Source organism: Carassius carassius, chromosome 47 (genome assembly GCF_963082965.1).
Source record: "Carassius carassius chromosome 47, fCarCar2.1, whole genome shotgun sequence".
Taxonomy (NCBI): domain Eukaryota; kingdom Metazoa; phylum Chordata; class Actinopteri; order Cypriniformes; family Cyprinidae; genus Carassius; species Carassius carassius.
In genome coordinates, this window is record NC_081801.1 from 17,474,956 (window position 1) to 17,490,157 (window position 15,202).

Below are 15,202 nucleotides of genomic sequence, written 5' to 3' on the forward strand. Positions count from 1 at the left end.
ACTGTATATGTCACGAGCTCTCCTTCATTCATGTTCTCTGAAAGAGCAAGTATCTCTACCTGTGCTGCTCAAGGTACTAATGTCACTAGTCAACCTCAGAGCTGGTATGGAGCACCTACCATACAAAGTAACCCCCAGCTGACATTACAACCCAACTTACAATCTAGTCGGTCTGATGGTGGACTTTGATGGTGGACTTGGTGTCAGTTTCGCCCAACCTCCGACCCGTACCAGCATACCACAACTGATGAGTGTTTATGCTGCACCGTCCGTCAATCCACCCGGTAGTAGCATGCCATATAGCAGCCCTGGTCTGTACGCTAGTGGGGATAATAGCTCTCAATGGGGCCGACCAAAAATAAGGCTCACACCCATAAGTTTGCCTAAGTTCTCCGGGGACAGGAGAGACTATTGGCGCTGGAAGGCTGAATGGGAGAGTATCCAGGCGCAGGCAGAACCTACGGGGTCGAGGGAATGCAAGAAACTTCATTTGCTAGACAGTATAGGAGAGTCTGTGAAAAGTGAACTCAGACTGTTGCGTTGCAGAGATGCAAACGACATCTTCAGGGAATTAGAGAACCGGTATGGTGACAAAGCACAAACGGCAGAAGAGATTGTGTTGGAGCTTCAATCACGACCTGCTGTAAAAAACCACCAGCCACGGGAGACATTAGAGTTGATCCTTGCAGTGGAGAGGGCAGTAATGGACCTCACGGACCTGGGGTGTGCAGACGCAGTACAGAATCAGCTGGTGATTCGGTCATTGGAGAGTAAACTCCCTGATGTCATGAAAAGAGAGTGGCTCATGTGTGTGAGAAACCCTGGTAACGATGTCCTCCCAGGAAATCGATTCGACAGGCTCTTGCTGTTCCTAGAAGACCAAAAATCGTTGCTCGTGAGGTTGGAGCAGTTGTTGCCCAGCAAACCATGGCCTGCTAAACCCCCTGAGAGACCAAGCTACCGGGAGAAACCAGGCGACAGATGGAGGGAAAAGAAGTCGTTCACTAAGACTACAGCAAGTGAAGTCAAAAAAGACTCCAAGCAGTTACCGTGTGCTGTGTGTGGTGATGAAGAACATGGAGGTAAACTGTTTCGCTGTAAAACTTTCAAGAAGGCCAGTCTATCAGAAAAGAAATCTCAGGTGAAGAAGGCAAAAGCATGTACGAAGTGCCTGGATGTTCACGGGGTTGACAGTGGCTGCACTTCAAAGTTCCTCTGTCGTAAGGAGGAGTGTAAGAAAGGCGACACTTCAGTTGACCACCACTATTTCCTCTGCCCTAAGGTATCAACTAAGAAGGATGCTACTAAGAGGGATAACAAAGCAGAGGAAAAGAGAGGACCTCGGGGTCCGACAGAGGAGCAAGAGGCTGTGTTCGCCGAGTTGGGATTGACTCCCCACCAGTTGGAGGCTGTCCGCAAAGCCTGTACTAACAAGGCAACGTCGACAGTGTGTTCTGGCAAGGGTCTGATAGAACAGAGTGGCTTGAGAGAACATCCAGTCCTCATGATGCTCGTACCTGTCACAACAAAGAGAGGGGACAGTCTTGGAGCCTTGGTTGATCTCGCGTCTGACACAAATTACATTACGCACCAAGCTGCGGAAAGGCTCGGGCTAACGGGTGAACCAATCTCCCTTGTTGTGTATGGTGTTGGCACGATGAAGGTAAAAGTTGATACGAAAAGGTATCTCGTCACTATTAAAGTGTGGACCTCAAGAGGAACCCTGAAGTTAAACGAGATGATCTGTTATGGGATGGAAGACATCGCCAAAGTGGATCGGGTGGTGAGATCAGAGCGACTAGAGCAGTTCTTCCCTGAAGCTAAGCCGGGAGAACTGGCCCGCCCAGAAAAGTTCGATCTATTGATCAGTTCTCGAGAAGGTCGATTAGCTCCACAGCGGCTGCAAAGGGTTGGCGACCTGGTGTTGTGGGATGGTCCTCTGGGCAAGATTGTGAGTGGTGTGCATCCAGACCTCTTCGAAGAAGTGGAGGTGACCACCTGGCAGTCAGAGACGCACTTCGCTCACTCAATGAAGACGGTAGCCGTCAAAGTTGAAGAACACTTAACGGGAAGGTCAGGAAGCCATTTGGAGCGAGAAAGCAGTGTAGAAGTTCGAACAACAGCAGTGTGCAATAAAGAGATCCTTGAGTGGCTAAAATGGGATAGCATCGGTGCTGCTTGTGACCCTACCTGTGGAGGGTGTTGCTGTGGAAAGTGCCCACCGGGAGGAAAGGAGATGTCCCTGGCTGATGAGAAAGAGCTGGAGTTAATAAAGGCAGGTCTAACTTTCAGAGAGAGAGACGCCCACAGCGACCAGCCACACTGGGATGCAAAGTACCCCTGGAAGGAAAGCCCAGCCTCTCTTCCTAACAACCGAAAAGCTGTGGAAGCAACGTTCCTGAGGGCTGAGAAGCGGCTTGAGAAAGACCCCCTGTGGAAAGAGGCTTACATGAGGCAAGTCCACGAGATGGTGGGGAGAGGAGCTGCTGTTAAGCTCACTAAGAACGTGATGGACAGCTGGAAAGGTGCTGTGTGGTGGGTGAGCCACTTAACCGCTTCAAATCCCCACTCAGTGACTACGCCGGTGCGTCTAGTTTGGAACAGCAGTCAGGAGTTCCAAGGGGTAAGCATGAATAACATTTTGCTCAAAGGCCCAGATGTCCTAAATCCCATCAGAGCGGTGCTCCTCAGATTCCGGGAAGGAAAACATGCAGCCATCGGAGACATCACCAAGATGTACAATTCGGTTTGGCTGGAGGAACAAGAGGTCCATGTGCATCGATTCCTATGGAGAGACTCACCGAAGGATGAGATTGAGGATTATGCTGTCGTGAGGGTAAACATGGGGGACAAACCAGCGGGATGCATTGCACAAGTTGCAATGCGAGAGACTGCGAAGTTGATATGACGGAGGAAAGAAGAGTCATAGAAGAAGATTCCTATGTCGATGACCTCCTTACGTCCCACAATGACCCAACCTGTCTAGACAAGATCCAAGAGGGAGTAGAGAAAATACTGAAAGCAGGTGGCTTTTACCTCAAGCCTTGGGTCCGGTCCGGTCAAACTGGGAGGCGGGATGGGATAGAGTCCAAGCCAGTGACTCTGACGCTGCCCAACCAGCTAAGTGAGAAAGATAACAAAGCCCTGGGGGTTGGTTATCTCGTGCAGGAAGACAAACTCTTTGTGATGGTCTCTATCAACTTCTCCAGAAGGAAGAAAAAAATGAGAACTGAGATTGACCTCACTGAAGAAGAAGTGGAAGTAAAGACACCAAACCTACTGACTCGCCGCATTCTACTGAGCCAGATAGTTGGGCTGTATGACCCGATTGGTCTGGTAACACCTGTGAAACAGAAAGGAGTGATCCTTGTAAGAAGAGCCTTCCAGGAAGCTGGCAAGCTGACTAAAGATACCTGGGATGAACCTCTTTCTGACGAGCTAAGAGGAAAGGCAATTGAACTGTTCAAGGACTATGCTCGTTTGAGTAGCATCAAGTTCCACAGGAGCCTCACGCCATCTGACTGGAAGGGTAAACCCTGGGGAATCACGTTTTCTGACGGGAGCTGTGAGTCCTATGGCGCTGTACTGTACTTGCGATGGGTAACATCATATGGTGTGGTCACCTAGCTAGTAGAGTCAAAGGCCAAGTTAACCCCCCTCAACCAAAAAGGTGACGCAGTCAAAGCTGAGGTTTGCGGGGCAGTATTCGCCACACGTCTGAAGGGATATGTATTGAAGCATGGACGGATAGACGTGGAGAAGTGGTACCACTTCATTGATAGTCGGAGAGATTCAGAAGGCTGGACCCGTAACTGACTGGTGGTGGATACCAGGCGAGGTCAACATCGCTGATCTAGTCATGAGAGGGTGCTCTCCTGAATTGCTGGGTGAGAACTCTGTGTGGCAGGAAGGTCCTGAGTTCCTGTCTAATCCAGTTGAGGATTGGCCTATGAAGTCCGCTTCAGAAGTGGCATCTGATGCTAGGGAGGTGGTGAGTAAACTCAAGAGAAAGGCCTTTTCAGCAGTACTCACCAGAGCTCAAGCCAAGAAGCTATTGAACCCTGACAGTCCTGGTGGTGAAGATCAAATAGTCACAGATGGAGTTAGTGGGGCTTCAGCATCCTCAGAAAATGGGATGAAATTGACCTTAGCCGAGACCAAAGAAATGGAGACACTGTGGGGAGCAATACTCATAGACCAAGTGGAACCAAGAAGGTACAGTTCTCTAGCTAAACTTTGTGGAGTCGTTGGTTATGTCCGCAGATCTGTGCAGAAGTGGTTGGCCTGTGTAGGCAGGGCCTCTATACCAGCAAAGTGGGAGGCAGTATTGACAGTAAAGGAACGCAAAGCTGCATTCCAAGACCTGTGTCTAGCCGCCCAGAAGGGAGTTACATTTCCTGTGACAATGCTAAACAGACTTGTTGTCAGCAGGGATGAGGCTTCAGGGCTCCTAAAATGCTATGGTAGAGTCCAGACTATTACCCAGGAATATACCGGTGTGCCCCTGATCCCCTACAATGCATGGATTAGCACCCTTCTCACACGAGAGGCCCATAAGGTTAACCATGAAGGTGTTGCTGGTACACTCCTCCATGTGAGGTCTAAAGCATGGGTGGTGCTGGGACCAAGAATTGTCAGAAATGTCATTGACTCTTGTATGCTCTGTCGAAAGACCAAAGCGAGAATGTGCAAACAGGTGATGAGTGAACTCCCCCTCGAACGAACTGAACCAGCCGCACCCTTTGAGTATACGACATTAGACCTTTTCGGACCATATGTTGTTAAAGATACGATAAGGCGAAGAACAAAGATGAAAATTTGGGCTGTGGTGTTCAGCTGTATGGCTTCAAGAGCAGTACATGCTGACATTGTGGAAGATCTGTCGACGGAAGGATTCCTGAAAGCATACCAGCGCTTCACAGCTCTCAGGGGTCACCCAAGAAAGCTTTGGTCGGATCAAGGGACCAACTTTGTGGGCGCCAGGCCAGTACTACAGGAGCTTTACGAGTTCTTAAGTGGCATTGACAAGGATCAGGTCCAGAAGAAGGCGGCAGCTGTAGGAACCGACTGGATGTGGGTGTTTCACCCGGCGGACTCTCCACACCGAAATGGGGCAGCTGTCCGTGTACTTAAGAGAGCATTAAGCAATGTTGGCAAAGAAGGAAACCTGACGGCATTGGAGTTCCAGACCCTCCTTTACCTTGCTGCTAACTTGTCAAAGGAAAGACCAATCGGTGCCAGTGCCCAGGTACAGGATGAGACCGTGGAAGTCATCACTCCCAACTCTCTTCTGCTTGGTCGCGCAGGACCCAGTGGGGACTCTCAAGGGTTTAAGTATCCAACGTACCCCGTTGTGAGGCTGAGGGCTATCCAGATCGAGGTTGACAAGTTTTGGAAGAGATGGAGCCAGCTGGCAGGTCCGGGCCTCTACATCCGTCAAAAGTGGCACGCGCCTGCTAGAAATGTTGCAGCAGGGGACCTGGTGTGGTTAGCTGACCAGAATGCGCTGAGGGGCCAGTTTAGGCTGGGTCGAGTCATGGAGGCGTGTCCTGATGTAAAGGGTGTGGTACGAGATGTGAGGGTGAGAACATGTCGAAGCTGTCCAGTTTTCTGCGGACAGGTCAAGAAAAACCAAGGTATGGAGAACTATCCCTCCACCATCCTCCACAGGGACGTTAGGCGGTTGGTAGTTCTGCTTCCGGTGGAGGAGCAGTAAAGGATCCCCATCATGGTGTGTTTCGGTTGATAAAGGATCCCCACCATGGTGTGTTTCGGTTGATGAAGGGTCCCCACCATGGTGTGTTTCGGTTGATAAAGGAGCCCCACCATGGTGTGTTTCGGTTCAAGACTTTCCCCACTACCATCCTTCCGTAGGCTGGTGGTGTGTTTCGGTAAAGGAGGATGTAATGTTACCAAGGACAATGCGTGTTGTTTATGGACACTAAAACCATCTTGAAAAGATAATTATTAAAGTTATGACATAATACGTTAATATCTGAGTATGCAATATTATTTGCATTATCATGGAGAGAATTTCATATCTTGAAGTTTAACAGTTTGGTTATGATGGCCTACTTGGATTCTAGAATCAGTAGACCAAGTGGGAGGTGTAGAACTTTCCAGCAGGTATATCTAATGTTTATATACATCTATATATGAATATATATTACAAGAGATGGATGTTATTATTATGTTCTGAATTATTTGAGAAAATGATTGTGTACATTCCAAATGCAAGCATATTTATGTTATATTTTATGTTATAATCTTACTAGGTTACAGGTTTGTTGTATTATCATTCCTTGTCACCAGAATGTCTGTGTATGCTTAATAAGTAAGTGCGCAGGCGCCTTTAATTTAGGTTTCATTTTAGTTGATGGTCAGGACTGGTATGCCTTGCCGGTGAGTGGCTGTGAACTAACATTGCTAGTAATTTGGGTTGATATTTAATAACATTTGAGTGTGTAGTTTATTAGTTAATTCTGGTATTTGTGTTTTCATTGCAGGTTTACAACCTAACCTAACCTAACTAACGTCACTGACAGGCTAGCGTAGCAATAGCGTTCAAGCTAGCTATGTGTGAGAGAGTATTGTGTGCGCAATAAAAGCTCATAAAGTGACCCGAGTTGTATCCGCCGTACTTGTCCTGAAAACCCTTCCAGTGGGGAGTTTATTGAGCTATAAAAGGTAGCTTAGTGAAGAACTGGACAATATTCATTAAAAAACGACACTCCATAAAAATGCATAAGGTTTATTAAGCAAGCAACTCGGTGCAAGACAACCAGCACAATTAAAATCATGACAACCAACACAGGGTTCTTACACAACAGTGTAAAATTAGGAATCATGAGTCATGATTTTACAACTATAAAATATTCTTGAGGCGTTGCTCACCTGTACGGACACTCTTCCCCTCTCTTGCACTCCCCCTTCACCCAGAAGGAACAGATGTGTGGTCTGTTCCTCTTGTAATACGGTGTGGTACGAGCTAGTTTCAGCAGCATATCGCTGCTGCTCGGTGCCTTCCCGAGCAGCCCCACGGGTCTTGTGCCATCAGAATTAGCGATCTACAAGCCAAAACATAAGTATTTGACTCACAGATACTTTTATGTACTACTTAAAGAGGACATCAGATGCAAAATTCACTTTTACATCGACTTTCTTCTTCCATGGAGGTGGGGAAAGCTGAGCTCATTAGCATTTAAAAGAGACATGTACCGAAACGGGTCGCTGTGAACAGAGCCGTTTTTGACAAGGTAAAAAGGGTGTTTTTTTATTGAGAAATTAATCAAAGTATGTTATAGACCTTTCATTAAGACCCTAAAGCAGCGGTCCCCAACCCCCGGGCCGCGGACCGGTCCGTGTGTTATTTGGTACCGGTCCGCACAAGAAAGAATATATAACTTACATTAACTGTTTTTTTGTCACAGTTTCCTGTTTGTTGTTGGCGGCTGTACTGCGTTTGAGCTCCGTCACTATATTCTTTTCATTGACTATTTGTAACTCAAAAATCAATTTTATACATCATCGTTTCCGTTTATATAAGGTGTGAATATATCCTCTATTGTATTCTACAACAAAAACAATCAGAGCACCTCGCTATCACTAGTTTTATTTTGATCTCCCGGGTCCGCTATTAGCTTTTAGCCCGTTAGCATCAGCGGCGTGGTTGCAGCTAACTGCGCTTACATTGCTAATACTCTATTCACACACATTACCACTGCTGTACTCACTGTTACTTGCTTTAATGGCGGATGAATGTCTCCACTCTGTGTAGCTCGAGCTCGAGGCCGTGGGAAAGCAGATTCGCGACCTGGAGGTGAGGCAGGCCCAGCTGAGAGAGCGGAGAGCCGCGCTGGAATCATCCCGGGCTGACGCTCACAAGTCCGGGGTAAGTATACAGCGATCTGCTAACAGTCCCACCACGTCTACTCCGTGTGTTTCTCTGCACAGGCCCGGTGCACCCAGGACGCGATCTTCCCAGATCTTCCTCCGCGAGACAGGACGCGACGCTGTGATCATCGGAGACTCCATCGTCCGACACGTAAGTGCTACGTTAGCCGAAGGTAAAGTGCACACTCATTGTTTGCCTGGTGCTCGTGTTCTCGATGTTTCTCTGCAGATACCCGCGATCCTGAAGGCCGACGAGAGCCCCAGAGCGGTCGTGCTTCACGCCGGGGTTAACGACACCACGCTGCGGCAGACGGAGACGCTGAAGAGGGACTTCAGCAGCCTGATCGAGACGGTTCGCAGCACGACGCCCGCGGTGACGATCGTCGTGTCAGGACCACTACCCTACGTATCGACGAGGACACGAAAGGTACAGTAGACTTTTTGCTTTAAATGAATGGTTGTTGTCATGGTGTAAAGAACAGAAACTGCTATTTGTTAATAACTGGAATCTTTTCTGGGAGCGTCCTAGGCTGTTTCGCGCTGATGGATTACACCCCAGCAGAATCGGAGCGGAGCTGCTCTCTGACAACATCTCCAGGACACTTCGCTCCATGTGACTAGTAAGACAATTCTCTAATAACTATTATGATGAGTTTTGTTCCACCCACTTAAATGATAAAAGTACTTGCGCTGTAAAAACTATTAAGACTGTGTCTGTTCCCCGAATAGTGAGGTCAAAATATAATGTAGGATCTAGAAAAAATCTTATCGTAATTAAACCAGAAAAATGTAAAGTAAATGAACAAGAACAATTTTTAAAGTTTGGGCTCATAAATATTAGATCACTCACACCCAAAGCAGTTATTGTAAATGAAATGATCACAGAAAATAGTTTTGATGTACTCTGCTTGACTGAAACCTGGCTAAAACCAAATGATTATTTTGGTCTAAATGAGTCTACTCCACCAAACTACTGTTATAAGCATGAGCCCCGTCAGACTGGTCGTGGCGGAGGTGTTGCAACAATATATAGTGATATTCTCAATGTTACCCAGAAAACAGGATACAGGTTTAATTCTTTTGAAATACTTCTACTAAATGTTACACTGTCAGACATGCAAAAGAAATCTAATGTATCTCTTGCTCTGGCTACTGTGTATAGACCACCAGGGCCGTATACAGAATTCCTAAAAGAATTTGCAGATTTCCTCTCAGACCTTCTAGTTACAGTTGATAAGGTGCTAATCATGGGAGATTTTAATATTCACGTTGATAATGCAAATGATACATTAGGACTTGCGTTTACTGACCTAATAAACTCCTTTGGAGTCAAGCAAAATGTCACCGGGTCCACTCATCGTTTTAATCATACACTAGATCTAATTATATCGCATGGAATCGATCTTACTGCTATAGATATTGTACCCCAAAGTGATGATATTACAGACCATTTCCTTGTATCGTGCATGCTGCGTATAACTGATATTAACTATATGTCTCAGCATTACCGTCTGGGCAGAACTATTGTTCCAGCCACCAAAGACAGATTCGCAAATAACCTGCCTGATCTATCTCAACTGCTATTTGTACCCAAAAATACACATGAATTAGACGAAATTACTGACAACATGGGCACTATTTTCTCTAATACATTAGAAGCTGTTGCCCCCATCAAATTGAAAAAGGTTAGAGAAAAACGTACTGTGCCATGGTATAACAGTAAAACTCACTCTCTCAAGAAAGTAACTCGTAGTCTTGAACGCAAATGGAGAAAAACTAACTTGGAAGTTTTTAAAATTGCATGGAAAAACAGTATGTCCAGCTATAGACAGGCTCTAAAAACTGCTAGGGCAGAGCATATCCACAAACTCATTGAAAATAACCAAAACAATCCAAGGTTTTTATTTAGCACAGTGGCTAAATTAACAAATTACCAGACGCCACCTGATTCAAATATTCCACCAACGTTAAATAGTAATGACTTTATGAATTTCTTCACTGATAAAATAGATAACATTAGAAATACAATAGCGAATGTAGATTCTACAGTGTCTAACACTTCAGTTTCATCCATCGCACCCAAAGATAAACTGCAGTGCTTTACAAATATAGGACAGGAAGAGCTAAATAAACTTATCACTGTATCTAAACCAACAACATGTTTATTAGATCCTGTACCAACTAAATTACTAAAAGAGCTGTTACCTGTAGCCGAAGAACCGCTTCTCAATATCATTAACTCGTCGTTATCTTTAGGTCACATCCCAAAACCATTCAAGCTGGCGGTTATCAAGCCTCTTATTAAGAAACCAAAACTAGATCCTAGTGTACTGGCAAATTATAGGCCTATTTCAAATCTTCCATTTATGTCTAAAATTTTAGAAAAAGTTGTGTCTGCTCAACTGAGCACCTTCCTGCATAAAAATGATCTGTATGAAGAATTTCCCCCACCATAGCACAGAAACTGCACTTGTTAAAATTACAAATGACCTGCTTCTTGCGTCAGATCAAGGCTGCATCTCATTTCTAGTTTTACTTGATCTTAGTGCCGCGTTCGACACCATAGATCATGACATACTCATAGATCGATTACAAAACTATACAGGTATTCAAGGGCAGGCTCTAAGATGGTTTAAATCCTACCTGTCCGATCGCTACCATTTTGTTTACTTAAATGGGGTGTCATCTCATTTATCATCAGTAAAATATGGAGTGCCACAAGGATCCGTCCTAGGTCCCCTTCTATTTTCAATATACATGTTGCCCCTTGGTAATATTATTAGAAAATACGGAATTAGCTTCCACTGTTATGCTGATGATACTCAGTTATATATCTCAACGAGACCAGATGAAACTTCCCAATTATCTAAGCTAACAGAGTGTGTTAAAAATGTAAAAGATTGGATGACAAATAATTTTCTCCAATTAAATTCGGATAAGACAGAGATATTAATTATTGGACCAAAAAACACCACACAGAATCTTGTAGATTACAATCTGCAACTAGACGGATGTACTGTTACTCCCTCTACAGTCAGAAATCTGGGTGTTATATTGGACAGCAATTTGTCTTTTGAAAATCATATTTCCAATGTTACAAAAACTGCATTCTTCCATCTTAGAAACATGTTATCTGTTTCTGATGCAGAAAAGCTAGTTCATGCATTCATGACCTCTAGACTGGATTATTGTAATGCACTTCTAGGTGGTTGTCCAGCTTCGTCAATAAACAAGCTACAGGTAGTCCAAAATGCAGCAGCTAGAGTCCTTACCAGGTCAAGAAAATATGATCATATTACCCCAATTTTACAGTCTCTGCACTGGCTACCTATTAAGTTCCGTATCAGTTACAAATTATCATTACTTACCTATAAGGCCCTAAATGGTTTAGCTCCTGCATACCTAACTAGCCTTCTACCACGCTACAACCCATCACGCACCCTAAGGTCACAAAACGCTGGACTTTTGGTAGTTCCTAGGATAGCAAAGTCCACTAAAGGAGGTAGAGCTTTTACACATTTGGCTCCCAAACTCTGGAATAGCCTTCCTGATAATGTTCGGGGTTCAGACACACTCGCTCTGTTTAAATCTAGATTAAAAACGCATCTCTTTCGCCAAGCATTCGAATAATGTATCTCTTAAATTGTGAGTGTAGTTGCATCTGCATTTTTATTCTTTAGCTTGGGTTAAACTAATTTTACTTTGTTGGATCAGCAGCTATGCTAATGATGTCTCTATTTTGTTTCTATGTTTTGCCATGGGATTTACATCCCGTGGTAACTAGGATTTACACAAGCTCCAGTCTGGATCCAGAACACCTGAGAAGAGATGATGCTGACCCTCAGAGGACCCCAGATGATCCTAACCTTGAATCAACAAACAGAACTAACAATTATTGCTACATGTGAGACTGCATCATATAATTACTATTAATTAATAATATTGATAGTTCATCATCTAGCTGACTACGTCTTGTATTATTATTATTATTTTTATTTTTCTAAAATCCTGTCAAACGTGCACAAACTACTAGCTACTACTAAATATTGTAGAAACATAATTTTCTGTAAAGTTGCTTTGTAACGATTTGTATTGTAAAAAGCGCTATACAAATAAACTTGAATTGAATTGAATTGAATTGAATTAAAGCTGCAGTCGGTAACTTTTGGCGCTCGCGTCTGGTGGAAGAACATTGTAGCCGGAGCTACTTCTCTCTGTTTACATCTATGGCGAGTCACGGAGGTACTGTGCTACTCTGCAGCGTTGGCGACCCCAACAAGACTAAAATAGACTATAAACACTTAATATAGGTGTACCGTAGTGATTCAGGATAAGACAAAAACACGGTTTGGAAAATGGATTCATGATGTACATGCTCATTATATATATTTTTTACATTTTCAACACAAAACAACACTGTGGCACAGCCCTGTGCTGATTGGACCAGAAGTCCAAGGACCAGGATTTTTGCGGTATCTTATTTTTAAGGCATGTTTAAACATCACCATAGCAGCCAGAGTCAGTGAGCGTTAGGGTTAGGGGGCAGAGAGAATGTTATTCATGTTATGTTGTTGGCGCGATGTTACAAGGAAGCTGCTAATAAAGTTGCATACGAATACACAGTGGATTCATGTTTATTATTATATTTACAATATGCCACAGTTTTATGCCAGTCGTATCATTGTATTTTGTTGTATTTATCCATCACACCTTAAAGCCCGGTCCGTGAAAATATTTTCTGACATTAAACCGGTCCTTGGTGCTAAAAAGGTTGGGGACCGCTGCCCTAAAGAATCATACCAACTTGTAGAAAATTGGCATCCGATGTCCCCTTTAAAGCAGTTTAGTATTTGCATTTACTATGTTATGTTACCATGTGGAAATCATTAAAGGTTTATTTTTGCAAACGAAGACATCATAAAACATGAATAAATGTGTAATGTACAAATTACCTCTCTCTCCATATTCTGAGTGTAATACTCCTTATTCACATCTGATCTCGGTACTTCATCTTTAACGGACAGCCCATTGTCACGAACCTGAATGGGCAAACCTGTACAAAAAAACCCAAACATATTTAGTCATCTTTGCAACAACACTGCAATATTCTTATTAAAGGAACATATATTATCCTATAAGAATGCTAGAATAACGATTGTGTCAGTTTCTAAAGATTTTCTTTCTGGCTAAAAGTGCATTCCTCTGAAGTAAATATCAAAATATGAAGTAAATACCAAAAATATGTCCAAACTACTGATATACTGTAGCAATATGTCAACTAGTGTTTTCAAATATATATATATTTTGTAAACCGTTTTAATGTTTTGACAGCAAGTTGACCAAAAAACACACACACACACACACACACACACACACACACACACACACACACACACACACACACACTGCATGATGCATTTAATTAAATAAGCATTTAGTCTGTTACACTACATCTGAATGAATCACATCACTGTGTTCTTACACACGAGCAGCATGTTATCTGGTGTTTTCAGTATCTCAGAGAAGCTTGGTTAACAGTAAATGTGCCAGTGATGCTTTAATGCCCCTTTAATGTTGTGGAATATTTTTTTCAAGTGGTACAGAAAATCTATATTTTTCAAGGTATTATATCACGGTTAGAAACCCAACTTTCCTGACAAACTAATGTCAACAATTTTACTAACAGATATTTTGAGGCCACAATTACAGCATTACCATATTCAAGATCCAGAAGGCAGGTTTGACAGACATTCTTCATTTTACTGCAGGTCTGACACACTTCTGTCTTCTTAAAGCGCATGCTGACCCCAGGACACCAGCGGAACACCGTGAAGGGACGTGCACAGATCTAGAGGATTGAGAGTAAAATAACATGCGGCACTTTTAAAATGTGGGTGTAGAAAATACTGTCAAGAGAAGCTTCCCACACTTTTTGACCAATGTATTTCCAAGACTTCATCATCATGAACTGGATAAGAATTTTGATGACAATTTTAAATAGATTACAGGACTGAGTTTCCATGTGTATAACAGGTACCAATTTTCTGAATTAATAATAGGCATAAAAACTGAAATGACTGGGAACGCTGTCAGGACAACATTTAGCTTTTTTGAGAGGATGAGCACAGCAGTACCTTGCACTCCTTGCCGAATTTCTCTTTGGTCTGTTTAAACAAATAAAATCACAGAGTGAAAATATGTTTAAATGCAAAAAAATAAATACATTTCCATTTAATTAATCTATAATAAATAAAATAAAAAACTCTAATTCAACTTACCATCCGTATGTAAGGGTTTTCTCCCAAGCATGTTTGACAAAGAATGGGAAAATCCTGTTCAAATAATTAAAGATCAGTGCTGTGCATGCATTTATTCATTACTATTCTGTAAAGTTACATATATAACATTAATTTTATAATAATTAAAAACAGATTATTCATATCATATATTAATGTTATGAACACATTTATATGGTATATGAAGACATATTATGTTTATTATCAAGACACTCGTTCACATTATTGTTATTTACTAATTATATAATTCATTTCTAATCATTTAATTTCGATTTTAATGGGATGTTTATTTGTCTGCGCAATAAAGATCAATTAGAACACTGCAACTGAACAGACGATCTTCAGGCTATTCTGTTTGTACACGTCGGTGCCAGTTTATACAATGTATGTATATAACAATATTTTAAACTATTGATGAGATGAATTTAAATGATGAGAGGGTTTTCATTAGCCATGAGCTAAACACAGAAGAATAAGTTCCAACTTAGAAAAGGCGTTGATTCGGCGAGCACAAACAAAGAACCTAAATGTGCCAGTCATGATAAGTAATACTGCTTTTATATTCTTAAATAAAAATATTTTTATACTCACCGAATCTTCCCAGTTTTGCCTGTTATAAGTGTTAGATCCTAGAGACGTTGCCATCGCTACAGGCTAGCGCGAACAGAACATTTACCCACAATGCTTTGCGTCTATATTCTGGAAATTAATCACAGCGACTCTCACTGTCACGGAGTAATATACACATTTCGCCTCAAGCGGGGCAGAAATCTCTGTTCTACTTATTTAAAGGGTACAAAACATACAGTTTCACCTAATATCATGTTAAATCTTGAGTACCTATAGAGTAGTACTGCATCCTTCATATATCCAAAAAGTATTACATTTTATCATATTTGTAAAAGAAAAATACAGCTTTACGATTCTTTCCTGAAAAAGCCAAGCTCCTGGATGCGTGCCATGGTCGGAGCTATAATACTGATGTTTGTAAACTTTCCCTCACTTCCAAAAAC

General features: G+C 42.8%; 1 protein-coding gene across 1 annotated transcript in view; it reads right to left on the minus strand.

The window, feature by feature from the left end:
* LOC132130878 (pre-mRNA-splicing factor RBM22-like) overlaps positions 1-14,888 on the minus strand; it is a 22,716-nt gene extending 7,828 nt beyond the window's left edge. Inside the window, exons 1-6 of the mRNA XM_059542726.1 lie at positions 14,781-14,888; positions 14,172-14,225; positions 14,028-14,057; positions 13,609-13,741; positions 12,846-12,946; positions 6,895-7,067 (exon numbers count right to left, since the gene is read on the minus strand). Coding sequence (XP_059398709.1) covers positions 6,895-7,067; positions 12,846-12,946; positions 13,609-13,741; positions 14,028-14,057; positions 14,172-14,225; positions 14,781-14,834 — 545 coding nt within the window. The 5' untranslated portion in view covers positions 14,835-14,888. The remainder of the gene's footprint in view (positions 1-6,894; positions 7,068-12,845; positions 12,947-13,608; positions 13,742-14,027; positions 14,058-14,171; positions 14,226-14,780) is intronic.
* Between the last annotated feature and the right edge of the window lie 314 nt (positions 14,889-15,202).